The sequence below is a fragment of the Epithele typhae genome, assembly GCF_022376455.1.
Source record: "Epithele typhae strain CBS 203.58 chromosome Unknown BXZ73scaffold_5, whole genome shotgun sequence".
NCBI classification, from domain to species: domain Eukaryota; kingdom Fungi; phylum Basidiomycota; class Agaricomycetes; order Polyporales; family Epitheliaceae; genus Epithele; species Epithele typhae.
In genome coordinates, this window is record NW_025954196.1 from 207,577 (window position 1) to 234,419 (window position 26,843).

At 59.9% G+C, this 26,843-nt stretch overlaps 5 protein-coding genes across 5 annotated transcripts; 3 read left to right on the forward strand and 2 right to left on the reverse strand.

Annotated features, from left to right (window-relative positions):
- Positions 1-9,321: 9,321 nt before the first annotated feature.
- BXZ73DRAFT_87866 (uncharacterized protein) lies at positions 9,322-12,438 on the reverse strand (the record flags this gene model as incomplete). The annotated part of the gene is made up of 5 exons (XM_048024744.1): positions 9,322-9,674; positions 9,776-11,174; positions 11,337-11,432; positions 11,492-11,812; positions 11,860-12,438. The coding sequence occupies 5 exons, from the start codon at positions 12,436-12,438 to the stop codon at positions 9,322-9,324; spliced, it is 2,748 nt and encodes a 915-aa protein (XP_047881458.1).
- Positions 12,439-12,630: 192 nt separating this feature from the next.
- BXZ73DRAFT_74503 (uncharacterized protein) lies at positions 12,631-15,218 on the forward strand (the record flags this gene model as incomplete). Its single annotated transcript, XM_048022036.1, has 11 exons — positions 12,631-12,687; positions 12,760-12,841; positions 12,899-13,086; positions 13,149-13,261; positions 13,327-13,503; positions 13,700-14,021; positions 14,044-14,300; positions 14,402-14,549; positions 14,609-14,791; positions 14,851-15,041; positions 15,089-15,218. 11 exons carry the CDS (start codon positions 12,631-12,633, stop codon positions 15,216-15,218), a joined length of 1,848 nt encoding a protein of 615 aa, XP_047881459.1.
- Positions 15,219-20,581: 5,363 nt separating this feature from the next.
- On the forward strand, positions 20,582-22,027 carry BXZ73DRAFT_97622 (uncharacterized protein; the record flags this gene model as incomplete). The annotated part of the gene is made up of 1 exon (XM_048027426.1): positions 20,582-22,027. One exon carries the CDS (start codon positions 20,582-20,584, stop codon positions 22,025-22,027), a length of 1,446 nt encoding a protein of 481 aa, XP_047881460.1.
- Positions 22,028-22,739: 712 nt separating this feature from the next.
- Positions 22,740-23,110, reverse strand: BXZ73DRAFT_97623 (uncharacterized protein; the record flags this gene model as incomplete). Its single annotated transcript, XM_048027427.1, has 3 exons — positions 22,740-22,850; positions 22,906-23,000; positions 23,056-23,110. The coding sequence occupies 3 exons, from the start codon at positions 23,108-23,110 to the stop codon at positions 22,740-22,742; spliced, it is 261 nt and encodes an 86-aa protein (XP_047881461.1).
- A 1,449-nt stretch (positions 23,111-24,559) lies between these two features.
- Positions 24,560-26,837, forward strand: BXZ73DRAFT_41213 (amidase signature enzyme; the record flags this gene model as incomplete). Its single annotated transcript, XM_048018733.1, has 7 exons — positions 24,560-24,863; positions 24,924-25,106; positions 25,163-25,839; positions 25,893-26,410; positions 26,462-26,541; positions 26,606-26,691; positions 26,748-26,837. 7 exons carry the CDS (start codon positions 24,560-24,562, stop codon positions 26,835-26,837), a joined length of 1,938 nt encoding a protein of 645 aa, XP_047881462.1.
- Positions 26,838-26,843: the final 6 nt, after the last annotated feature.

Sequence of the window (26,843 nt, forward strand, 5' to 3'; positions counted from 1 at the left end):
TCCTCCGCCTAAGGGCTGCTCTGCTCAGTGCTGTCCTTCGGCTTTCCGAGCGCGACGCCTTCGCGTACGTGCTGCAGCTGCCGCGGTCGTGCTCGCTTCCGCCCACGCACGCCGCTGCCGCGGACAATGCGCACGGGACCCACGAGCCGCGGTCCCCGCGCGGCTCCGATTCGACTCGATGGGCCGATCTCTGCGCGTTCAAGGGCGTCGAGATGGGAGACGGTCGGTCCTGACTCGCACTTTTGCACTAGTATGTACTGTACTATTGCAGACCACCTGCAGCAAACAGATGGGCAGGTCGACACATCACCGAGCCCTGATCCCGCCCACATGTGGCCATCGCCCTCATCGACGCCGTCGCTTGTTGCTGTCGCAGTGCTGCACATCGGTGATGCAGCGCGTCTCGCCGTGATGCTCGCCCCGCGCATCATCCCCCACGGTCACCGGCGGGAGGGCTTCCCAAGTTCCAAGTCGATCGCAGATATCGAATCCTAGCGCCGCCACCGCCCGCCGCGCGCGCGCGCGGGGTTACCCGTCTGAGCACGCTCCCGCCGGGTGCCCGGCCACACGTCGGTGCGGGCGTCGTTCGCAAAAGTCAAGACGGGCGCGGGTGCGCGGGCGGGGCGTGCGTGTAAGTAAACAGTACGTAGTTTAGGGGGGACCTCTGCGCGCGGCGCCCACAAGCCGCCGACAGTGACATCTCTACTTGCGGGCTGACGAAATCGCTCTCGCTTCGCCAGCTTCTGGCCCGGCTTTCTCCTGCGCGGGCGGTGTGGGGTGGTGTGGACGGTCTCCTCGTGCGATTACGCTCGCGCGCGCATACACGTTCCTGGCGGCGTTCACGCGAAGACGCGACGCCGCGTTGAGTCGCCGGGCAATTTCCGTGCAGGGAACGTGCCTCCCCCGCCCCGCAGATGCGACCGCGCGAGTCGCGCGCATCCCGATAAGTACGTCGAATCAGCGCGTCGCGCTGCTACGGATGCGCGCACGCCCGGCGGGGGGCAGCCGGTGGCCTCTTGGGGGTGTGGACGTGGCCGAAGTACTCGTCCCGAGATCGTAGCGAGTACGACATCGGCCACCTCCACACCCCCACGCATCCATTCTCCGTTGCTTGATCAGAGCTGTCGAAGCTCGGAGACCGTGGCCCGCCCGTCCACGAAGGAAGGACGCGTCGCCGCGTTGTGTGTCCGCGTGTGGGCGCGCGCTTCCAGTGGTCGACACGGCCGCTCCCGCGAGCCTCCCCGCCGTAGTATGTGGTACGTACGCAGTGTGTGCAGATCGCGGTCCACGCCCGAGTCCCGAGTCTCGTCCTCGCCCGCCTCCGTGCTTCCAGCGTCGCTTCGCTCGGACCGCTCTCGCGTGGGCGCCGCGGACCCCCGTCGTCACGCGCCCAGGTCGTGGAATAGGGTGTGCCAGGCTCGAGTCGCTGCACGCAGCTGGGGAGCGGCCAGGTTCGCCGAGCAATGCACACGCGCAGGCGAACCCTCGAACCCAGCTCCCCGCACGGCCCAGCGCACCCTCCGCGGCGGGCGTCCCCTAGCCCCGCGTCGCCGTGAGGTGACTCAAAGTCCCGACGAGCACAAGAGGTCGCTGGCTGCATACGTAGCTGGGCACGCGCGCGCACGCACGGACCCTGCGCGTGAAAAAGCCTAAGCCACGTTTTCACCTCGATCGCTGTCGGGACTGTGATCGGAAACGGGAGCGCAGAATGCTTGTGCTTCCCATCCACCAGTGCACCGTACACCCCTATCCACTCTTTTCCTCGACAGAGCCCGCGGCTCCATCCCGAGGGGTTTTCGCCAGCTTCCTGCCGGCGGCAGACGTCCCCCGCGTTGGGTGCGTGCGTTTCTCGGCTGGACTGCGTCGTGCTCAGTCGCGTTTTCAGGTGACCAATGGTCCGGTCATACAGTACGTCTTCGAGGCCCGGTCCAAGCGTGTGTGCGCGCGTGTCCGAGGTTCTTTCACAAGTAAATGCTATGAACGGGTAAAACACCGCCTTCCATGCATCCGCACCACCCTCCCGCCACGATAGCGTTCGATGTGAGGAGTGACTTTGACCGGCACTGTGCGTGCGCCGCGCACCTTCAACGTTCGACGCCTCCACAGATGAACGATCACACGAAGCTCCGCTCGTGCGTGTAAAGGTGCACGTGCCCCTGCCTATGCTCTTTGCCCTTTCGCCGCTCACTGCTTTGCTATGTACTCCGAGGACGGTGCGTAGCTTCGCGCGACGATGACCGTGATGACGTCATCACGTCCGCTCAGCCTCCAAGCGCTCACCGCCTTACGGCGAGGTCCCCACCGGAGCCCTTCAAAGTTCAAGCATGCGAATCTTTGCGACTTAGCTTCAGTCAGTCGATCCTCGCACACGTACAGCCCACGCCCATGACCCGCTGCGGTGGCTGTAGGTTTTGCTCCTGCAGAGGCGGAGGGTCGAAATCCCGACCCGCCGGAGATCCGTTGGCCCAAATCGGTGCACCGCCACATTCCGTCACCGCACGATGGATCTCTTGCCTGTTCCGTGGGCGAGTGATCGGGATGGCGAGCACTACGAGTAGGAGGTGCGCGGAGGACGACGGGGTTTTCGGTGAAGCTTTGGGTTGTTGCTCACTTTGACTCTGCGTTGGACAGATACACATGTGCATGCGGTACACACCGGCTGAGGATCAAGTTCGCCACGGGTTAAATGCTCACACGGTTAGAACTCAACACGCACGAGGCGGAGGGACGAGGACGAGCGGCAGTCAAGTTACAACACATGGGAAAACACAGCTGTCCAACAAGCGGTCGATGACGGACGTCCTCGACTTCTGGTCTCCACCGTCGGCGTTGGCGGCCTGCGCGACCCGCTTCCCTCGGCAACACGGACGCCCGCTGCCCAGAAAGCGAAGATCTCCCGGCCACGTTCCGCGCGACGTCGTTCCACTCCCCAATGCGACTTTGCTCGAGGCGCCGCCGCGGACTGCGCACAGTGCGGCGAGCTCTGCCTCCGTCGTCTCCTGCCGACCCTCTGCTACTCTTTTATGCAGTCGCTGAGATTCGACGGCGGGCTACGCAGCCCGACGCCGCGCATCGCCCCAGGGTGCACTCGTCGCTGCGGGCCAATCGCTGCTGGACGGGCGTAGTCTCGTCGTCGGCCATACTGCGCGCGTGTGCGCGACGACGCGATGCCCCGCATATGTCCACCGTGTCCGTCCTCCGTTTTCGCGCGCGTCGTACTCCCATAGCGCGGACGACCCTGGACGCAGCCCGTATCTTCTGGGAGGCGGTCCAGCACGGTCTCCTCTGGCCAGCCTCCAGGCGCGTTACTGTGATCTCCGGATTGGATGCCCGGTGATAGATGCCGCAATCGCCCCCATCCATGTTCTTCCGCGCGAAGGGTTTCGGACGTCGTCCTCAGACAAACACAGTGCTGATATGTCTCGCGCGCACACCCGGAGTCCGTCAGACGTTCTGTTTGTCTGCACCTCGCTCGGCCATCTTCCCGCCCCTCTCCTCTTGCGCACGCCCGCGTCGGGAATCATGATGCGCACGCGTTGCGCGCCCACCGCTGCATACTTGCCGCGGCAGGGACGCAGAGCCGTGCATCACACCAATTGACCGGCGGACTTGCTCTGCTCCCCGTCGCGTCGCGGCTGTCGCGTACGACACGAACCTGAGCGTTGATACGTTCGCGGATGTTGCGACCCGCGACGGCTTGTCGGTGAGTCCCCGACCCCCGGGCGGCGGGCGCCGTCCCCGGTTGACCCCTGCCGCCCGGGCGTCTCGTTTACCTAAAGAAGGGAGGGTTCGAAGTCGCCGGACCGTGCGAACCCCGCCTCCGCGTTGAGTGCCCGGCTGCCCCTGCCGCATTGCTCCGGCTGCTCCCACCACCACCACACCATGGTGGCCACCACCACCTCGACGAAGTCTCCCGGGGACCCGAGTGCCGCCCACCGCTGTGGCTCCCACTGCTATCCGACTAGGCCTCGCAGGGCACGGAGCGCGAGGCCCGTGCGCAGGCCCGACCGAGCGAGGCCTCACAGGCCTTGATCAGGCCCGACGTGCCGTTCTCCGCCCGCACGCGAACGAAAACTGCGCGCAACGTGGGGGCTCGCGACGCCCGTGTCGCGCGCGCCCCCCGCCTGCACGCGGCCGCCGTGGGGGCGCGCGGCGTCTCGCTGCGTCCGCGACTCGTCGCTCCGGGCAATGCACGTCGCGCACGAATCCTGACGGACGTTTTCCACCTTTTTCAAGATCCGGGCGCGGTCTAGGCCGCCGCTGTCGACGCTCCATTTCTCAACGCTCGGCGACTTGCTCAGCAGCGCTCCAGAGGCCTCCCGTGGCCCCGCGCTCTACAGGTCCGTCTCGAGGTCTCAAGCCTCGAGCTCCGCACGACACGCCCACCCCGCACTACGCCCGGTCCGCTCTGCGTGCGTACGTGCGTACGTCAGAGCGCACGACCACTTTACGGCGGGCTTACGGTACGCGCGGCTCGCTTGTGGGCATCATATGCACGCTAATGGCGCGGCCGGCCCCGGCGTGACCCCCCAGGACACCGAGGCACCCGTTTGCCTCCGCGTTCGACGACGGGCTCCCGAGACTTTCGCCGGATGAGTCGAGGAAGGGGGCCGGGACGCCTGTCATGCCACAGCGCTGTCCGCTTTGCGCATGAGCGGCTCGCCGGGTGAACATGTGCGCTCGTCTGCTTGCTCGAATGGGTTGGCCCTGCTGCACCCGCCGCGCTTCCAAGAGGTTGCCGCGAGACGCGCGTTATCAGTTGAGGCTGTCGGCGACTAGGTCTTTCGTGTGGCTGGCGCCTACCTGGTTGGAGTTCTGTTGTCAAGCCGCTGGTATGGTAGACTCGGATGAGTGCACCGCGATGTAGCTTCCATGTTGTGGTGTGCGTATGTGTCGGGCGTACTCCCGTGTCTTCGCTCCGCTCATTTTCGCCATCGCGCAGGGGATTCTTTCGAGCGCTGCGTTGCCTCTAGTGCCGTGATCGGACATGGACCATTCAGGTAAGGTCCAAACTTCGCTGGATGGCGTCAACGCAAAACGTTGTTTGAGAGACAGCTCTCCACAGCGCGACCAAGCCGACGTGCGTCGGCTGTTCCTCACTGAAAACTGCAACCTTGCCGTCAGCCAGGAGGATAGAACGGCACACGCTACCGCATGGATCAGAAGGTTGGGCGCGTCTGTGGATTTCAGGCGCCCATGTGTTCTTCTGTATGCGAACCACACCAACTTAGTAACCCCTCCTGCCGTTTCTGGCAGTCCGCCAGCCCAGGAGGCGCAGTACATCGCCTGTTGCGTCCACAAAACCGCATCCATGGCACGTGGTCAAATATCCTCCGCCAGCACCCCACTCTCCGGGAATGTTGGACGACACCGGATGTCCTCACATTCCAAGTACGTGTCCCAGCTTTCCGTCGATTGGACATCCCATCCTCACCCCACGGTGTCCGTCTATCCATACTCGCTTGCTAGGAGCCCACCTGCTGCCTCGAGGTCGTTCAGCGTGTTTGACTTTCACCTACATTCTCCTATTCTCCACGCGCGTTCAGGCGCCCGGCTAGCGGGTATTTCCGCAACCCAGGTCCGTTGTTGTTGTCTTTCACATCAGTGCCCACGCCTTCTTGTCCTTCCCCTTTCTTCCGTCCCCGTTGCTTGTTTCTTCTGCAGGCTTCTGGACTGCCCCATCAGACTGCGCGTGGGCCGGGACGGTTGCAAGTCTGCACTGCATTGGGAGACGGTCCAAGCTCGAGATTTCGGGATGCGATGGTGTGAGCATTTTGATCCGCTTGCCACTTGCAGACGAAGGGCATGGTGCCTAGTTTCGAGGACTTGCCCTTAGACTGGACAAGTGGACGTTGCGGGCTTCGACTCGGGCGGGGACGTGTGGACCATCACCCCCGACGAACCTGTGGACGGCTGCCGCGCCCTGGCTTCTCCTTCTCCTTGGAGGTGAGTCGTGTTCACCTTCCGTGGCTGTACTGACGAATGAGGCAACAGGACCATGCACGAGGCGCATGACGTTCCGCGGACGTACTGACTCAGTGACTGACTAGGAAGGTGCCACTGCTGGTGGGTCCATGCACTGATCAGGCCCAATCACACGCGGTACGCTCCTGCATCGCCAGGATTGGACCAACACTCTCCCACTCTCGAGGACGGGTACCTCTGCGGAAACATCGCCATGACTCGGCCACGTCGGTGTTCGGTGCGTCGTCCAGCACACGCTGTCAGCGTCAGACTGCGTCACTCCCTCAATCGACTCCGCGGAGCGTCCTCTCCAAGCTAACTCGACACAACCCTTGCTGCGACGACCGGTGCTCCGCGCCGCATGCTGGCACCCCTCCATCCCCCCGCACCTCGTGGCGGCGGTGAGGTGGCGAGCTCCGGCGCCAGCGCCGGGGACCCATACGCACCCATCACCTGCCCCGTCATGAGGCTCTGCTCCTCCGCGCCCGGCGAGGCGAGGCGAACGTCTAGCGCACCGGGGCTTGCACAGCTCAATCTCGACGCTCCTCTGTTGCCGCATCCGGATATGCGTGGGTACGGTGGGCTCTGGGCATGTCCTGTCGGACGCGCGGTAGGGGGCCGGGTGATTGGGGCGCGGTTGCGTTTTGCGGCTCCAGTTGGCTTAGCACGGTAGATCAGAGATGCAGGAAGCAGAGGTTTACAACGCATGTGCGGTCCACCGGATTCGTTCGTACGTGCACTGACCGTCGTCCGCGGCGTTGTCTGCCAAACAACATAGTGTCTGAGTGCGAAACGGTCTGCTGAGCTCCTGGGCCGGACCTCCCGGACCTGGCGGCGATCCACCATCCGGCGCGCATCGGCGTGGGAAGACCTCGAAATCCAGCCCCCAATTTTCAGGCCCCGCACGGGAGCCGGCCTCGGACCTCGAATGTCCCCGGAACCGGCGTCTGCTTTTGGATTTCGCGGATGAGTAAGCCCCTGATGTCACGTCCAGGAATTTGTCCCGGCGACTCGCGGTTTGCGCTGGACGAGTTCGCTCCTTTCGTCTCACGACGGACCTTTGTGCTCGGGCAGCAGCAGGAAACTTCGCGCTCTTTCTCCTTCTCTCCCTCTCTGCCTTGCCGTGCAACTTCCGAACGTCCGGCCCTGGTCAACGTCGTGCCTGCAAGCTCCGAGCCCGTGCCAAGCTCCGTGAAGTTTGCCCTCGACCGCCACGACGAAGTAGGCCTAGCGCGTCGGGCGTGTGCAGCAGCCGCTCGGAGGAAGTGCTCCATGCAGCGTGCGTCGGAAACCTTGTGAGCAATCTTCGTTTCGCTCGTCCGCGCTTCCCGCTGGGCGCGTCGGACATCCGACCGCACGTCGGACCCGCGCTCGGCGTGCTGGATGGGATGATATCCGAGCGCGCGGCGGACGGGGTGTCGTTTGCGATGCGAGGAGCACGGAGTTCGGCGAGGACACGGGTTTGGCGGGATGGAAGGCGGGAAGGCGGGCGCTGGATAAACTGTCGTCGGTGGACGGCTGCTGTTTCAGGCGCGTGAGTTCTCTCTCTAGCGCTGGTAGGCGAGTCTACTGTGGATGGATATGAGGCTGGTCGTCAAGTCGTCGGTGATGATCGCACAGTCTCGGCTCGTTCGATTCGTATGAAGATGTAGGGTTTGAGGTGTCGAGGATTGAATTCGGTGGCTGTATGCGCTCCATGGAGTGCTACTCCGAGGTGTCTGCGCATTACCAACAGGCGCTGATTGTTTCGTTTCTGTAGTTCTCCCGAAGGGCTGCTAGCAATGCCCAGACCCACCGGTCAACCTCACATGAATCACATCACCTCACTTGACACTGGGATGGGACAGAGAAGCAGGCCTCGGACGATGCATCTGCCCCGCAGCCGGGGAGACTTGTCTCTCCGGAATGCTGTACAACCGGCATGGAGGCTCGACGTTCAACGTTCAACACGAAGCCGCCGGATGCGGTCTCTCGATGTTTCGTGTCGATGGTTGTAGTTTCCATCTCGAGGCCAGTCCACGATCACCCCGGTACGTCGGCCCTGCTCTCCGCATCTGCGTTCATCTTCGCGCCGGGTGTCATGGCGTAACGTCGTTCGAGGATTAGCAACTCTTCCGTAGTCCGGGCGCTGCGCATTATGTCCTTGGGAGGCAGTGTTTGCTTGTCGCCCGGAGCTGTCGTCTCACCAACTCGCATTTACTCCTTGTTCTAGCCAAATAAACGTCCTCGCGGGACGGTGGCATTGGCACAACATGCGTGGTGCGTCTCCCTCTTCGGCTCTTTCTTTGTCCCCTGTTGAGTCCCGTCGGCCCAGGTCCATACGCTGCGTGCCTGTTTTAGCACGACGCGAGCCGCATACACTCTTATTAGCTGCGCGTCTGGAGGGGAATTTTGATCAGGATGGATACACGACGCCTACGAGAACTCAATGGCTATCAACCTAGACAGAAATGCTCCCCCACGCCGACACACAAACATGGGTCTTCGCCAAAATTTCCCCCTCCCCACAGGCGTCCAAACGTACATTTCGTCCGCCCTATCTTCCATTCATCATTCCTCAACCTACCTCGCGCGGCTCCGGACTCCCAACGGCCCTACAGCTTCATCCCCGCTTCATCTCCGTCTTCTGCCTTGGTGTCCGCGATACGCGTAACGCTGAACACCCAGGCGCGCGCTTACGCTGTGCAAGCAAGCGCCGGCCAAGTCTTCCTGCCATATGCAGCCGGGTTGACTCGTCGTGCCCGCGGTCTGCGACGGACTGGTTCGAAAAACCACCAATACGACCGCCCCATCGATGGTTCGGGCCGCCAACAATCGCTCAGGGCCTACGTACAGCGTGCGAGCCGCCGACCTTTGCCTATCTGGGCTCTTGCGCCTCCAGTGGCACCGCTGATCGTTGGGCGGAAGGGGTGCTCATCATCAGGAAAAACCCGTTTGCTCCAGAACGTGACTGGGCGCTCTGTTGTGCTCGCTCACTCAGAGCCATGCTCCGGGCGACTCCGGAGTGTTATCTAGCGCCGACCGGCCCTCTTGAGACCGCGTGAGCATCCGTGCCACCTCTCTGGCACGCGCGAGCATCCGCGCAGCCTCTGCGGCTCGCGCGAGCAACCTCGCAGCCTCTGTGGCTCGCGCAAGCACCCGCGCGGCCTCTGTGGCTTGCGCGAGCATCCGCCCCACCTCTCTCGCATGCCTGAGCATCCGTGCCGTCTTTTTAGCTCGCGCGAGCTTCCTCGCTGCCTCTCTAGCCGGCACGAACATTGGAGGATGCTCGGAAGTGTTCATGAGCGTGTTCCGGCTCAGAGCTCGAGCATGTGCATGGGCTATCAGAGCACACACGAGAAGTTGTAGAACAACAGATCATGTATCATCACGTAAATAACGGAGTAGTACAAAGTCGTGATGACGAAGGTAAGGATTCAAGAAGAACTTCTTGCATCTATCTAGTACGTTATCTGTCGTCCATGTCCGATCAACCTCCCGCCCCCACACAGGTATAAGATGACAACTTCGAACAATGGAGGTAACAGGAATGATGGAAGAGCGGCGACGATGATGATTTTTAGAGACAGATACCTGGAACATACCATTAACTGGGTCGGGCTCAGCACGGAACGGAGTGAACCACTCGACGTAGGCGAGTGGGTGCTTGAAGCGTGTGCCGAAAGACGCGGGCATGCAGAAGATCGCTCGCACACGAGCAACACGCAAGCCTGCAATACAACGAAAGCGTCAGTTTTGCACACCAAAATGTTACTCACAGCAAGGAACATACCCTCAATCGAAACAATGGGCCCTTCCACCGGTTCCACACCTGGCTCCCATGCGAGAACGGTGTCAAAGTGAGCGGGAACCGCGGGATGGAGAGGTCGAGCAGGCTTGTATGGTGTGGCTCGAACAACATCCTTGACGGGAACCGGGGAGACCTGGCGCATTGCGGGGAGGTACAGAGACATTCGGTGATACACCGGGAACGTCTGACTCCCAGAGATGAGGACTGTGCGGGGGCGAGAGAGAAATACGGTCTTGAGGTGGTCTTCCAGGTTGCGCACGAAGTCGGTGCAACCAAAGCGTTGGACCAGTTCGCGGATGGGGACGGCAGGAAGGGGAGGCTTTTTCGCCACAAGGTAGGGGGGAAACGTACCGTCTGAATCACCCGCGTCTTTCATCTCAATGTCGCCGTCCGCGTCCTCGCTGCTCGCTGCCACCCCTGCCGTGTCCGCGTCTGAATCCTTGCCGGGGAGATCGGCTTGCTTGGCCCAGTCGAGGAAGTGCTGAAAACGCGCGATTCTCTCCTGGCGGTTCAACCACGTTGTCATTTGCTTGATGTACGCCCGCTTGTTCGACGCGTTGTAGGCGTCTTTGGTGCAGTCGATGTGTAGACGCTCCGAGGCTTCCGTGTTGAAGCCGTCTGCCGAACCAAGTTGGCGGATGGAGACTGGGTAGTGGAGGGCGGCGTGGATTTTGGGGATGTTGTAATGGTTGCGGATGCCGAGGGAGGTGAAGATGTGTTTGTGGGCATGGAAAGCACGCCACACGGACTCGAGGCGGGCGAGGGAGCGACTAGTGTGAGCCTCGAAGTGAGCGTAGTAGATGAAGTCGAGAACTGCGCGCACAGCGCGCACAACATCCGGTTTAGCCGCGCCTGTGAGAGCGCCGAGGAAGACACGCTCCATGCCCTTGTACTCCGTCCCCGTCCACTGCGATACCAACGAGATCCCCTTCTTGAAGTGACGAAGACTGGGGTGAGATGGCATCGCCTTGAATCGCCTGTCTAGCTCGTCCGCCCCACCATCAAAAGCGTCTGTCACCCACGACACGGTATGGTCCTTGAATACACCCTTGTGTAGCTGATGCAGGATATCGGGTGTGAAGCAGGAGAAGATGTCGCAGTGAGGGTGATCCCGCCAGAAGGGATCGATGAGTTTCAGGCCTAGCTTTTCGAACTCAGAAGGTTTGAGGCCTTGGTCTTGCTCGTCGATAACTTCACATACTGATTCTGGGTCCTTCATCATGCTGTGGATGGGGTCGCCGCGCGAGTTCGAGTGGACGGTGCACTTGGGGCAACAGTTCTCCTTGCAGCAAGACACGAGACACTGTTCTGGGTGGTCGGCGACGTACGCAGCTATGATGGGATGGACTCGCCGGATGAACCCGTCTGCGCAGACCATCTCAACGCCGTCCTTTGCTGCGGCCTTCAACGGTTCCAGGATCTTCGACATACAGTGATGGAAGAATCGCCATCCTTCAAGGGAACGGGTGGATTTCTTGAAGCATTCAAGCTTCGTGACCGGTATGTACCCCACGAGAACCATTGCGCGCATGGAGGGCTGACGACGGATGCCCTTTGGAATGTTTCCTATTGTGAGATAGACAGGCCACGCTTGCTTGTCCCCTGAAAAACGCGAAAGCTGGGTCTTGTCCGATGAGAGAATGACTGGGGCGATGGTGGCTCCGGCCGGGAGGATCCCCTACACCATAACGGTACGTGAGACGTTGCCCAGCTGCTGCATGGTATGATGATACTCACCTGTGTTTCCCACCACCAGTCTGCCGTCCACATCTCCTCGATGACGATCTCCGAACCATCCTTGGATGCGACAAGCCGCTCAGGAGCAAACCTCACGACTCCGTCGAACACAGGGTTACCCAAGAGTTCACGGACAATCTCCACTGGGTCGCGGCGCCATAACTCCACGTTTTCCGTCTTCAGATTGCCGTTATCGTCCTTCTCATCGCCAACCAGCTCCCACTCGTTACAGATCCACTCCGCTGCGCCCCCAGGAAGTTGATCCAGCTTCTTCAACAGCTCGTACTTGTTCCGAAACGACAGATCCGCTGTGCGATGAACCTTCGCGAGGTGAGAATCAGGTATTGAATAGAAGAATAAACACGCACTAATGGCAACGACAGATACTCTTCAATAGCCCTCTGGCTCAGTCCGCTTGTGAAGAGCCACTTCACCAAGTCCCACTCCTCTTCGGATGCAAATGGCGAGACAATTGGCGTCTTGCTGTCGCGCTTCTGAGCAAGAAGCTCCTCAAACGTGGTACGTGCTCGTTGAAGTCGTTCTCCGGCGCGAGCTGATGCCGGATACTCCCCACGCCATAAGCGTTTAGGGAGTCCACCAGCTTCTTCATCTTCAACCTCTTCGACAGTCACCCGGCCGGGATGTGGTCGTGGAGAGGGCTGGTCAGCTTCGCCGACACCGCACTGGTGCCTGTCGTCCGGCCCTGCCGAGGGGGTTCCGGGGGATGTGAATGAGTCAACGTCGAAGTTTGCAGGTGCAGTGGCGAAGTCCAAGGGTGGAGGTTGTTGAGGTACGCCATGGAGAAGCTCTTGTATGCGTTGATTGACTTTCTGACTTCGCGCTGATCGACATGCAGAGGACTGGCTGATATGGGAAAGTACTCCTTGCGGGGTGGGGAAGTCCTTGCCACAAAACTGACATGCGTGGCGGCGTGTTCGACGAGACATTGAGGAGGATTTACGGGGAGGACTGGCCAGTGAGGTGAGTTTGAGCTCTCTCGAAATTGCGAGCTGATGAGCATATTGCAGCGGCCACGGCAAAATCCGAGTCTCCGAAACTCCGCCCACCTGGACTCGCCCCGCTGGCAGCTGCGACATCTACTACTATCTCCTATTCCGATACTACCCCTCTCCTCCTCCATGGCACCCCGCAGCGGCAAAAGGGGTGCTGATCAGCTCCCCTCTGATGACGGCGAGGTGAGTGCAATTCTAAGTTCTAACCTCAGTCACGACATGGCAGTATCACTCATGGCACACACATCGTCATAGGTTGCAGAACAAGAAGACGAAACGGGCTCAAACAAGCGTCCCGGTAGAGCACGGAAACCAACCAAAAAGCAGAAACAAAACGGTATGATTCTACTACAACACCTTGCTTGGTTGTACTGGACTCAATGACGGTGACTAGACCAGGATGCCGATGACAAGCGGGCCGCACAACTCAAGCGTGAACTCAAGGATCTGGAGACTCGCAAGAAGCAGCGAAGTTCAGCCAGTAACAAGAATGGCACGGACTCCTCACCTGGACCCGAGTCCGAGGATGAATATGTCTCAGATGGAGGAACATTCAGGCGCAGCCATGGGATGCGAGCCAAGGTGAGCTTTTTCGTGTATATATGCACAGTTGTTTTATGCTCAACTGCCTACCCGGGCCAAAGGTGCGCGAGAAATACGAAACAACACTACAGACAGCGCCCGGCCCTATGCGTATTTCTCACCGCGAGGGCAGTGAGAGTCCGCCACGGGGACGCTCTCAACAACCGCGGAACTTGTCAGCAGCTGGCTCCTCACAACCACCCTCTCCGCCGACGTCACGACCGCCCTCATCCCTCTCAGGTGGTGTGCCATCATCACACTCCCGCCCTTCATCGCGCCATCGGTTGTCGTCGCCCTCCCGCCAGGATCCATCTCGTTCTCGCCCGCCATCACAACTTTCTCGCCCACCATCGCGCTCTCGCACACAGCCGCGTTCTTGCCCGCCATCGCGCGCTCACCTGCGGTCGCGCTCTCAAGGTCCGTCATCTTGTTCTTGCCTGTTGTCACACCCACACTCACGTTCTCGCCCGCTGTCGGCGCCCCGTGGCCCCCTTGCCCATCATTGCACACTCGCACACGCTCGTGCTCTCGGAAACTGGTCCGTCATCCCGGGTTTGCCCGTTGTTGCACTCACGCTCACGCTCTCGCCCGCCATCGCTCTCTCACCCACCAGTATGCTCTCGTCTGCGGTCATCGCTCCCTCACCCACCATCGCGTGTTCACCCACGGTTGCGCTCTCAAGGTCTGTCATCTCGTTTTTGCCTGCCATCACACTCTCGCTCATGCTCTCGCCCACCACCGCTCCCTCGCCTGCTGCCACCATGACCATCGCGTGTTCGCCCACGGTCGCGCTCTCAAGGTCCATCATCGCGCTCTCGCCCGGCGTCACGCTCTCGCCCTGCGTCGCGCTCTCGCCCGGCGTCGCGCTCTCGCCCAGCATCGCGCTCTCGGCCAGCGTCGCGCTCTCGGCCACAGTCACGCTCTCGTCTGACATCGTCATCTGCACCCCGCCATCAGCCTCAACGGCCTGACCAAACGAACACCACCCCCGCCGCAAACACCTCCCTTCTTCTCCGAGGCGTGGATCCGAAGAGTCGCCCTTCCACCGGCCAGTACATTCCGGACGTCAGAACTCTCCTGGACCGCGCGATCAACGAGTTTTATCGCTATCTTTATGCTACTAATGCGTTTCCCAGCAACGAAGAGGCCGAAAAGGCCATCACAGACGCGTGGAAAGTGGCTTGCGCACCTCGTAAGAACGAATCCGCTCCGTTGTATGGGCTCGACCAGCGGATGATCCGGCTAGCAAGTATATTTCTCAGTGTTACCTCCGACACACTTGTTGATTAATATGGCTGCAGGTCCTATCGCGCAGATCAAATGCGCGTGGCGAGCCATTCTATGCGTTCCGTTCTTCGACTGCAAAGGCCTACGGCTTCCGGACAAGCGAAAAGAAGAAGGACTGGGACGAGAATGCTCGGAAGAGTGCGAGGCTGCTCGAAGAAGGCACCTTCCATCACAAGGTGCGCTAACGACATTCACTGTCTGTGAAATGTTGCATCTGATTTGATCAACAACAAAGACGTTCGACATTCGCCCTCGTGACGAAACAACAAGGGGCCGTTTTGCGGAGAACGAGGCTGTATTTGATGCGATCTGTGTTACCTTCTTCAACTCGGGCGACGGCTACTCCAGCATTGGATTCCAGTACCCTGAGTGCTTCAATCCTCTCCCAAACGAGTCGATCGCATTCGTGATGACAATGGTAAGTCGTCGCTTCTAGCGCCATTGAATCTGTGGTTTGCTAATATCTGCACGCTTGAGATTCGAGCCCATATCGCGGAATGGAGCACCGGCAAGAGGGTGACGGGTCAGTTCAACCACGGCGACCGTGGCGATGACTCCTCGGGGCATGCCAAGCACTATCGGGGCTTTCTCGCCGATCTCAAGGAGTACGAAGCTGCGAACCCGCAAGCATGGAAGAACATTCGGACGCGCATGTACTCACGTGCCTTGTAAGTTGCTCGCTATGACTCATATCTATGTGCATGTTCTAACCCAGTGTGACCTTTGCCTTGGACATCAAGCCGTGCTGGTGGAGGAATCGACCTCAATCTCTCATCCACACGGGTTTCGAGCACCGCAATGAACAGTGCAACCAGTCAGCTGGCGGGGCGGACTGGGCTTACTGACAGTGAGTCGGAGCCTGAGCCTTGAGCTCGATAGATATATCATGTTCAGCTTTACGTCCTCTGCTCCCCGACATGTATTACTCTATACCGTTGTTTAATTCAGCTATTGGATTCGATTCCCATGCAGGCGCCGGTGGAACCTGGACTCGATGGCCACGCGCAGTGCAACAGTGCCATGAAATGCATGGCCTCATAGTGTACACTATCGCACTCAAGAGGACTTCGCTCCGACATGCTCTGTAGTTGTTTACTCTGTAGTACTCCATAGAGCCTCCTCCACGGTTCTCGGGAGAACTCCAGAGCACCGGTTGAGCGGGCGGCTATGACTCCGGAGCACGCGGGCGCCATGAGCCTGTCTTTGGCGTCTCCATATTTGGGTACTTGTCTCAACGGACTCCAGCCGCTCTCGAGTCTCCGGTGAACACCGGAGACAAGTCGTTTCTGCCTGATGATCTGCCATCGCTCGTCGGTCTCAGGGCTGCTGAGGGGGGTCAGATGAGCCGACTGCCATCTTCACCACAGTACGTCGTCCGGTTAGGATCGGTTAGCTCAATTCACCAACGACGGCAGTGTCACCATTCACAGGGGGATCTGGGAGGTGTGAGGAACAAGGGCGTTTGGTCAGCGCGAAACAAGAACAAGAGCTGGATCTCTCTTACAGTTACGGGTTCCTGCCACCTAAATGCCGCGCTCCACGCACGGGCGCACTTCGCATCAGAAACGGCGGAGGAGGGCAAGCGCACGGCGGGCTCTGTAAGAATCAACCCGTGGGCCGTTGCAATTGTTTTCAAGCGCCGGACGTTCTCTTCCCAGCTGCCGGCTCGGGAAGTCGTAACCTATCATGGTGGCCGTGGTTGCGGAGGGGCATCTGTGCAGTAACTGTAATGTTTGAAACTTCCAGCTAACTTATGTTGCAGTCTGAACTTGACGATCCGATCACTCGCGGTGACGAAGGAGTACGCGCGAGGACATATTGCTTTCAGCCACGATCACGCTGAAAGCCGCTCTCCGCCTGGATCCGGATCTTTCACCGCCCTCTGTGCTGAAATATTTCTACAAGGTCCAGCGTGCTCTCATCTGCCGCTCCACGCCAGTACCCTCCAGCCCCGACGAACATCAAGGCCCAGGGACCGCGGCGGTGTGACTTCCAGCGCATTATGACGTCATCACAGGGTTCGTGCTGTATGGTTCATCTGTATCCTTCGTATTTGAGCCACCGAAGAGGCAGCACAGTAGAAACACAGCCGGACTATAAGGCCTAAGCGCATCGTGAGTCGTGTCGTCTCCGCCTGCCTATGCCGGATACTGAGATAACTATGCTATCTGAATGCCCACGTCCTCTCGCGACGTTCAGCCAGCTCCTGCCATATCATCGCTCAGCGTTCCTCCCAACACACCACGGCGGATCCTCCAATTTGGGACGCAAGATCAAGCTCGTGGAGACTCACCTCCAACCCTCCTCCAACGTCATAACTCATAGATGTGCTGAAGCTCCATGCAAAGTCCCCACCCCACTGACGCACCAAGGTCCGCCTGCGAGTTTGTTCCCTGACGTGCGAAGGCGTCTCAACGGTCAGGTGCTAGCTAGCCGAGGGAGTGCAGGACGCGGAAGCACAAACGCGTTCTCCGACCGAACTGTCTTCCACTCCATTGCACCGTGAACTGCCAATTGGCAAGGTTGGTCACTACAGTGCATTACACACCGTCTGTATGCACGACTTACTATTAGGACTAGAGATCAACGGATCACCTTCATTACCTGCGTTCACTAACTTGCTCTGCCATGCAACCATCATGATCATGAATGACCGGGGTCGGTTCTCCACTGCCCTGTGCTTCTGGAGATGTGACAAGTTGAATCTAATGCCGGGGGCACCGTAGCAAGGTACGAAACGCGGCCGGTGGATCGTTCCCAGCAGCAGGTCGTGCGCAAGCCTTGCGCGATAACCGATGCAAGGAGCAACGGGCGTCACTATAGCGCTTCAAGCTTGCAAACCAGTGTTTCAACATCTCAGGGCTGGTCTGTATGTACTGATTATTCTAGCTGCATCTTCCGGTCATCGAGGACGGACGCATGTAGACAGGTCCCGAAAAGCTCCCGCTACACCGACGTCCGCCGGTCCCACGTTCTCAGGTTCGTCAAAGCGAAACGATCAACAAACACCCAAGAATACAGAAGACATATGCTCGTTGAATTCGCGTGAACGGATTCTGGTGGCGGATTCTGATATGCTTGCGTCTCGTGCTGGGATGCCGAGCGCAGCGCGTTGATCCCGCACCAAGTCCGTCATCACGGTCCGTGGGGCTGCCATCCTCTACCATCTCCCACGTTCATTCTCTTACCCAGACGACGACAGCACGCCACGCGGCCTAAGCATAGCGCTTTGATGACACGTGCGCATCGTCCATCGGAAATGCCGTTCTGATCGACCGAGGAACATCTCCCAGCCTTTGAAAATATCTGACGTCAAGCATCTAGAAGCTTGCGAGCACCAGAAGCGCCCATTTACCTGTTCATAGTAAGTGAGATCACGCATCGACCTTGGTTGCATTGGAGATGCAGGATTGTTTGGTGCTGGGTGAGGGACACGCCACTGGCGCTTTGTTTCTTTTTCAGATTATCAGGAACTCAGGTGCCCCACAGAGCCGCGTTCGCATGTGACTCACCCACATGTCATGTTCAGACAATGCAAAGTCTACGAGCACAACTCGGCCACTTGATAGAGGGCCGCAGCGGTGGGAGTTCTACCCGCGCCACTGGCTCGGCTCCCGATTGCGGTGGGATCTGGCCTTGATGACACCCAATCACGATCGCGCGTGGCTGGTATGCCATCCAGTTCTTATGTCGTCTTTTCGAACCCGGGATGCCCAGAGCTGACCTCGCTCTTCCTGAAGGGTACCGCGGCCCGCGAAGCACGCCTTTGCACGCTAGCTTGCAATGCGCCTCCCAAGCCAGAAGTCCACATCGGATTGCGTCGCACGGAGCTGCGATACACCGGCGCTAGTGCATGCATGGCTCGGCTGCCACCCGTGTCTTGATTGTGCTCCGCAGCGGATGCATCAGTGGCATGGACGGTTAGTCTGAACGTCTGATATCTCGCTCTCGAAACGGCACATGCGGCGCGCCAGGCTTACGGAAAGCCTGGCGCGCGGCGGGTGCCTGCGTACTGCTGGCAGACGGGACTCCATTTGAACTGCCAAACGTTGAAGTGCTGATTCGCCAAAGTGTCTCTTATACACGCGCGGCAGGGGGCAACACGAAGAATCGTTTGAGCTATGCAACCACCGGGCCCCGGCTGACAGACAGGGAGACGCGCGCTGATCCTTGCGAACGCGGGACGCGTCGGAACCCGAATACTGTATCCCTCGGCTGTATTCATACTTAGGATGCGAAGCGGGACCAGGCCCATCCCGGCGAGAAGACCCGGGACGGGCGCTCGGCGGCAGAGCGGGGGGGGGCGGTCAATGCATCGGCGTCCCGCCGGGCTCGCAGCCGCGATTCGCGAGGGCGGATCTGGGTTCGCGCCCCACCAACTCTCCCTGCGCAGCCTTCGCTGGACCGCTCCCGCGGGGCAACTCCATACAAGGGCAGCGGGCCTCGAGGCACGGCCGCGTGGGCCGCGGGGAAGCCGAGGTGGCTTGCACGAAGTCGGGACGCTCGACCCGTGACGGCGGCGCGCGATAGCGGCGCGGGGCCGTGACGGTCGGGGCGCGACGGCGTCGGAGAGTGCAAGGAAGAGGAAGGGCGGCGGCCGCCCAGAGCTGCTGTGAGACGGGGAGGGGAAGAGGCCTGGCGGGACGGGGGCGGTCAAGGCATTCTTGCGATGTGCGCGGGCCATGGCCACTGTCGCATTGCGTGCAGGAAAACGTCCGCAGAACGAGCGCACGGCGCGCGGGGTTCTTCTGCGCCCCAGGCTCCCGCGCCGTGCTATCACCTATCGCGAAGACATAGGGCTCGTGCGTGAGGCGTGGGGAACCGCGGCTTGCGGGCCGTCGATAGATCTGCTCTTTGTTGCTGACTCTCTTGTTGCAGATGACGATCACCCGCGACGAACTGCGATGTTACTGTTGTCCGTCGACGCGGAGCCGGTGTCTGTACAAGGTTTAATTCACCCACGCGTCCGAGGATGCAGGAGATGTTCGCCAGGTCCGTGCATCTGCGCGTGGCCTGCCACGAGGCTCTTCGATTCTGATGGCAAGTCCTCCAGAGTCTGCTGCGTGTGTATTTTGCGCTTACCCTCGCTTCCCCCGCGCTAGTTCTTGGCTTTGACTTCAGCGTGATGTACTAGAAGATGATGCACAAGTTACGCCGTTTCCGACGCACGCACGACCTGACACGTTGTTGTGGGCGTGTATTGATTTGTCGTTTGGCATGGTGTGTGCTCACGTTATCTTATCTCTTCCAGCCGAGGCGCGCGTGACATAGCCACGCATCATTGCTTGCTCTCGGTTGCACGGAACGACAACATTTGCAGTGGTACGTCGTCTGCCACAAGTTTTTGTCGCGCATCATATCAGAGCGCGAGAGGCTAACGTTATTTCCCCCCTTCTCCGATCATGGAAGCGCGGCGCTATCGGAGGAACATGCGTCGCGGCCCCAGTGCGGAATTTGCAACACGGCGACTTGCATGCGCATTGCGTGCGGGGGCGGCGGACGGCCTCCGCGCTGCAGAACGCATTCCCGGGCGGTCGCAGATGTCGTCCACCACACGTTGCGGAGGCGTTTTCTCGGACGCCGGCCCTTCCGAGCGCCTTACGGTCGTCAATCGAGGGAAAGACGTGTACGGCGTCATTGTGAAGTCTCGCGGTGGGAGACGGCGCGCTCGTCGGGTGAGAACGCAAGCTATGTCTTGCCGCCGGGTGGGATGGAATTGGGGTGCTGGACTCGGCGCTCGAAACCAGGCGCAATACAGCAGGACGCTGGTCAGCCTTGGAGTGTGGCAAAGCGAGGCTCGGCCTGGCCAAAGCGGAGATGAGACGTGAGTGTCACTCTGCATGCCCCAGAGTCTGCATTTCTGACTGCTGTGCACATGCCAGCGTTTGGGTGGCGCTATGTGGTGGACCAAGCGCCCAGACTGAGCCTTTGCATGACATACACGCGACGGATCCGACCGTGCCACTGGCTCACAACTGCAGGCCGATGTTTGAACCACTACTCAAAGCAAGAAAACAGGCTTTAGAGTTGCAAGTTGTACTCACCGCCTGCTTATGAAGTGTGGTCACTAGTGTGGACGGTTCGCCGCTTTGTCTCGATCGCAAGTACGGGATGCACATAAAGTCAGCGCTGGTGCCCCTAGGTCCTGCTCGCTCACACCAGGGACCACCTCCCTCACCTTTTGATCATCACATCTCACTTTTACCCTATGGCTCACGACGCATTCTCAGGCCTCATAAACGCGGACTTCGCGAGCATCACGGGTAGCGTCAAGCCACCCAGTGGGGGACCCACTCGCGCTCTGGCAACCACCCGCGCGATGATCCGTCACTCTCCGTACGCCTCTCCTTCTCGACTTTCCGCACTTGTCCCTGCTCTGGCTACTCCGCACGTCAGCCAACCTCAAACCTCATCCAACTCGCTTTTGCCATACGTTCAACACCCACAGCAACAAGGGGTGTATCAAGGCCAATGGGGACAGCCGAGTCGAACTCTGGCGCCTCCGTCAAGCTATCTCTCGACACTTGCAATGTCTGCTGGCGCTCAGGGTCTTGCTCCAAGGATGCCTCCGCTTGATTCCTATCCGCAAGCATACACGCAGCCTCAGCAGCAACAGAATGCGTCCGCAACCTCAATGACACCGACCTCCTCGGCGCAGTTTCCTGTTCTCCCGAGCCAGCAGCAGACTCGTACGGCCGCGGCTCGATCATACATGCTCCCGCCTGTGCTCCCTCTTCAGCAGCCCGCCTCTCAGCAGCAGTCTCAGCTTTCGGAGTATCCTCCATCCACGCTCCCTCAGATGCACTCCTACCTTGTTCCTCCCATGCCTCCATGGCAAGCACCACACCTTCAACAATCAACGCCCTTCCCAGCTCAACAACCGCTATCCCTCAGTCCTGCGCGCGTCTCTTCAACATCGATACGTCGCTCGCCCATCAAGACATCCGCGATGTTGAAGGATGTACTCTCTCGCAACTCCAACGCTCCGCCTCTCGCTGGTACTTCTCGGGCACCCTCCTCGTCCGAGCAAACCCTCCGCTCACTCCTCTCTACGTCGAAACGCAAGACCTCAGCCCGTACTCCTGGGCTCCACCCCGGCAGGGGGACCCCAGCGCAAGAGCCGCAACCCCCCCGCCCCCTTCGCCCCCGCCTCTCCCCTGTCCTCCCTCGTGCCGCTCACGCCCATGCCTCCCCGCCTCCGGGGAGACCTCCCCGACCGCGACGTCGCGACGGTCGCGACCGCCTGCGCGTCCTTCGTCCAGCGCCTCTTCCGCTGCGGGGCGGGCACCCCCTCTTCGTCGCGCACGCCTCGCGCGGCGGCCTCGGCCTCGACGAGTACGTCAAGACGCTGGTGCGGAAGCTCCCCGTGGGCGAGCGCCGGCGCGTCGTGGCCGCGACGCTCACGTACGTCGACCGCGTGCGCGCGCGGTGGCCGCGCGCGGAGGTGAGCGGGGCGCTGTCGGGACACGCACTGTGGCTGGGGGCCTGGGTGCGCGCGATCGTCGTGCTTGCGGAGACGTACCCGACGGAGGAGGGAGGGATGGTGGCCGAGGACGAAGAGGAGGAAGTAGCGGCGGCGGCGGTGGAAGAAGCAGAGGAAGCAGATGACGATGACGCGTACGAGGAGAGTCGGATGAGAGCAACTCCGAGATGAGCGGAGACGAGGACATGGTCGAGATCTCGGCGGAGGCGCGGAGGAGGGCACGGCGGAGGCGGAGGGCACGGGCAAGCAGCGGGGGGTCGCGGGGTGTCGCCGCTCCGGATGACGCTGGCACGGCGCTGTGGGCGAATCACCAGCCGCTGTTCCAGACTCAGGAGGCCGTGGAGGAGCTCGCGAGGGACGTGAGTGTGCTCCTCGGCCGCTGTTGGGCGCGCCTCGATGCGGACGAGATGGTGCAGACGTGGACTGGGGTCCTCGGCGGGTCCTCGGCGAGGTGAAACCAGATATCGCGTTCACACCCAGGCGAGAAAGGCCAGGTGTTGGCACATCCGGTTGACGAGGATTTCCCGAAGGTGAGGTGCTTGTTCATGCCGATCCCTCAGAAGAAAGGTCGCCGGATGTAGATGTGATGAGTCTACATGCTCCGACTACCAGAGCTCATATATCGACTCGGTACCTATTTATGTCGTGCATAGGGCCATAGATCGTCATAGTATGTGTACATATTGTGTCATAATGGCATAGGTGTGAGAGAATTCCAGGAATTATGTCTAGGAATGCGAGGGTTATAGTATTAGATGTGCATATGATGTGTGGTCCGAACTGTAGTCCTCAGGGACAATCGTGAGAGTACGTCGATGCAGTCTCGACAGAGTTTTGGCTTGCGGAGCGTTCATGATTCAGGGCGACTAGGGCCGCCTCATCGTTACAGCAGACCGGCAGCCGCAACTGCGACGACGATGATGCTGGGGGAGGTGATGAATGCAAAAGACGCGCCCGACGACTGGACCGAATCGTCGGGGCTGACGATGGGCCGCTCTAGGAGAGGTGCGTAAGCAGTGAAGAAGTCCAATAACAGAAGGCACACATACCCCTGAGCATCCATCAGGTCCCAAGCAGGAAGAGTTGCGGTTTTCAGCGATGACGTTGGCGAGTTGTGCTTCAATGGGCGCAGGAGATGCTGACGCTACATATTCCGGGTTAGCCGAATCGCGCACGAAAAAACTACAAAAATTACTCACCAATAGTAGAGACCATCATGAGAATGGCAGCAATCTGGGAAATGCGGTTGAACATCTTGAGGTGATCGGTGGGTGGTATCACGGATACTGGCGGTCGGGTTTATGAGAATGTCGAGTGAGTTGCAGTGCGAGAGATATGGAAACTGGAGACGATCGACGACTACAGCAGTCCCACAAATCACGAGTTTATGTACACCTCCCGTTGAGGCATTGATGCCAGAGCCATTATACTTGACCAGTGTTAGGACGACGGGGACGAGGCAAGAAGCGCGGCCAGAACAAGGTTCACCTCCCCCACGTGATCGTGAGTCCGCTATCGCATTGTGCCCAAAGCGGACTGGCGTCGCATTCTCCTTGTCTTTCACCATCGAGTATATGCACCCCTTATACTCTCCCTTCTTTGCTACCTTGTGCCCCCGCCCATTTGGAGCCACACGTCAATGTCGAACGCTCGAACCATCACGTCATATGCGAGATAGGACGTCAAACGACCTTTATGAGCGCGAAGGAGGCCGAGGATGTGATTATCGGTATGCTCACATTACTAGTCAAGAGGTACACAGAGTATGAGGAATGGAGAAGGACGTTGGAGGCGACGCGGGTGCTCTATTCCGAGGAAGGAAGGCCCTATCTGTCGTCGAGGCAGGAATTTGTGGTCAGTACATCGCGCCCTATGAGAATGCCCCCTCTACACATAGTTGCTCATCTCGGGCATGATTTGTGAGGCAGTCTCGGTCAGCGTTGTGCCCGTCTTTCCGAGTCGGCGCTTTCGAGCCGCCGAGAAGGCGAGAAATTCTGGTCTAGAGACAAGCAGACCATGGCTTCATCCCTTGAGGTTTAGCAGATCTGACACTAGGATCACTACGCAAGTTGCTTTGAGCTCTTGCGACACGCGATCCGTATAGAATGACAAAGGAGATAAGTTCTTGGCCACATTGAGTATCTATTCCCTGGATGATAGCCGGCCTCAGATCATGTCGGATGATTGGAGTTTGTGGGGGTTGGTCGCTGTGGACTGTACATCACCGTTCAACATGATGTACATGGTATGGCGGTCCGGTCCCCGCAGTTCGTCCACCGCTCCATGTTATAGGAGCGCGTACCCAACTCCGTCCCTCATCGTACCCCGCACGGAACTCCGTCTGCAGAACTTTGAGGACTTGATCAGCCACCAGGTCAGCGATAAGACCCTGTTATTCACACTCGCGCGTGCAGCACGGCTTATCAAACTATCGTCCAGCTTCGTTGGCCGTTATCAGTCGTACCCTTCGGGCCTCGCGCTGCTCGTTTCGAGAGAACCCGGGCTAACACCGCGCGTTCAAGTTCGCGAATGTGGCTCTACTTACGGGCATGCCGGCATGCGTTTCTGCTCCATCAGGGACGCTTCGGCAAGATGTGTTCAGACGCATCATATATATATAAGTGCGGCGTGAGTCGTCCGTTCCTCGTGCTCCCTCGTCAGCACTGATCCCTGCCCAGGTCCTCATCTTGAAGGACCCTCAAGATGGCTGGCGTCGTCGCGCTCCTGCTGGTAACTCTTTCCGCGATCCACGTGGCATCAGGAACCTCCGTCCAGAGCACAGGAAGGACGCTCACCGTTGGTGGTGTCTCGTACTTCGCTCCCCCAGTCCCCGTATCCTCTCTTCACAACTCCGCCGCCCTTACTTTTGCGAAGAAGGTGTCCGGGGAACTCGTACCGTTTTCGGTCATTCTGACTTCGGCCACCAACTTCAATGACGCCGCTTTGGAAAAAACCATCGCCGAATGGTCAACGACAGACGATGTGTGGAGCAAAGCTTTCCTCTCTGGTGCGTCGATCTGTTCACGTCTACGTCTACCCCATAAGGAGGCTTATTTTTTTCCTGCAGGAATCTATTTGTCGTACAATGGGACCGCGCTTTTGCCTGTCGAGACTCTGGGTTCAACGCAGGCGAGGTTGGGTATCGATTTCGTAATGCTCTCCAAAAAGTACACACTCGGCTTCGGCTTGACAGTGGATCTTCCTTCGGGCCCGTATTTTCTGGACTCTTCCACCGGTAACATCTTTGAGGGTGCGTTAGCACGTATCGGCGAAGGACTCGTTCACTGACACTGACTACGCACTCAGCATATCGTCTCTACAGCGATCAGCAGCAATCATTCGTCTACGGCACGATTCCCAACCCCAACGGCGGTTTCGAAGTACTCTCCGCGGGAGTCACCGGTGCCGCGACGCCCACTGTCGCTGTCCCCTCGCGCCTCTATTTCACGCCGACCGCCGAGAAGCCGCTCGCAGGCAAGCGACTTGCCGTCAAGGACATCTACGACGTCGCAGGGCTCCACACCGGCTGCGGCAACCGCGCATTCTTCGACCTCTACCCTGCGAAGAACACGACCGCGCCCGCTGTGCAGCGTCTACTCGACGGCGGCATGGTCCTCGTCGGCAAGACGAAGACGTCGCAATTCGCGAACGGCGAGTCCGCGACCGCGGACTGGATCGACCTCCACGCACCGTACAACCCTCGCGGGGATGGTTACCAAGACGGCAGCAGCTCGTCGACGGGCTCGGGCACGGCCGTAGCAGCATACGACTGGCTCGACTTCGCGATTGGGAGTGACACTGGGGGCTCGATGCGCGGTCCCGCAGGCGCGAACGGCGTCTTTGGCAACCGCCCGTCGCACGGCGCGGTTAGCCTCGACGACGTGATGCCGCTGGCGCCCGAGCTGGACACTGGGGGAATCTTCTCCCGCGATGCTAGGCTGTGGGCGACGGCTGGACACTGGTGGTACGACAACTTCACCTCGGTGAGCATTTTGCCCCTTGCATGACACAACGGCACTGATGGCTCCGTTCTCAGTTCACTTCGTTTCCCAAAAAGATAATCATCCCGACCGACTTCTTCTCCATCGATAACCCGCCCGTCCCGGGCACCTCCGACGCGATCTACAACGACTTCATCACCCAGCTCGAGGGCTTCCTCGACGTCTCCCGCACGAAAGTCTCCGTCGCCGGGATCTGGAACGCCACGAAGCCCGCGAACGTCTCCGCCCCCTCGCTCTCCGCGCTCCTCCAGACGACGTACGCGGACCTCATCACGCTCGACCAGATCGCGCTCGTCGCGGACCCGTTCATCGACGCGTACAAAGCCGCGCACGGGGGCCAGAGCCCGTTCATCAATCCCGCGCCGCTCGCGCGCTGGGCCTACGGCCGCGCGCTGCCCGCTGGGCGCAAGGACGCGGCGATCGCCAACAAGGCGGTGTTCATGAACTGGTGGGCGAGCGAGGTCGTGCGCGCGGACGAGGAGACGTGCTCGGACGCGGTCCTATTGTACCCGCAAAACGCGGGGCACACCGCGTACCGGAACACGTACCCGGGGTGAGCGCAACGAGTTTGTGGACCGGTGTTTGGGGCTGATGGGACTCGCAGGACTGCACCTGGGGTGCCCCTAGGCTTTTCGGCTGGGCGCATCGCGGTGCACGGAGAAGTGCCCGACATGGTCATTCCCAGTACGTATCGTCTGTGCTTGCAAGCAAGTATACTTGCGCCCAAGCTGATGGTTATGAAATGCAGTCGGTGAGGTGCCCTATAACTCGACGATCACGGGGACGACGGAGTTCCTCCCCGTCACCATCAGCTTCATCGCGGCCAAAAACTGCGTGAGTAACTCGCATGTCAAATACCGCCGTTCTTGATTTGACTTCGGCTGTTGCAGGACCTCATGCTGTTCAACCTGTTCGCCGCACTCCAAGACGCGGGCATCATCAAGCCGGTGGTGACGGGCTCGCGTATTTGGGGAGCCTGATGAGTC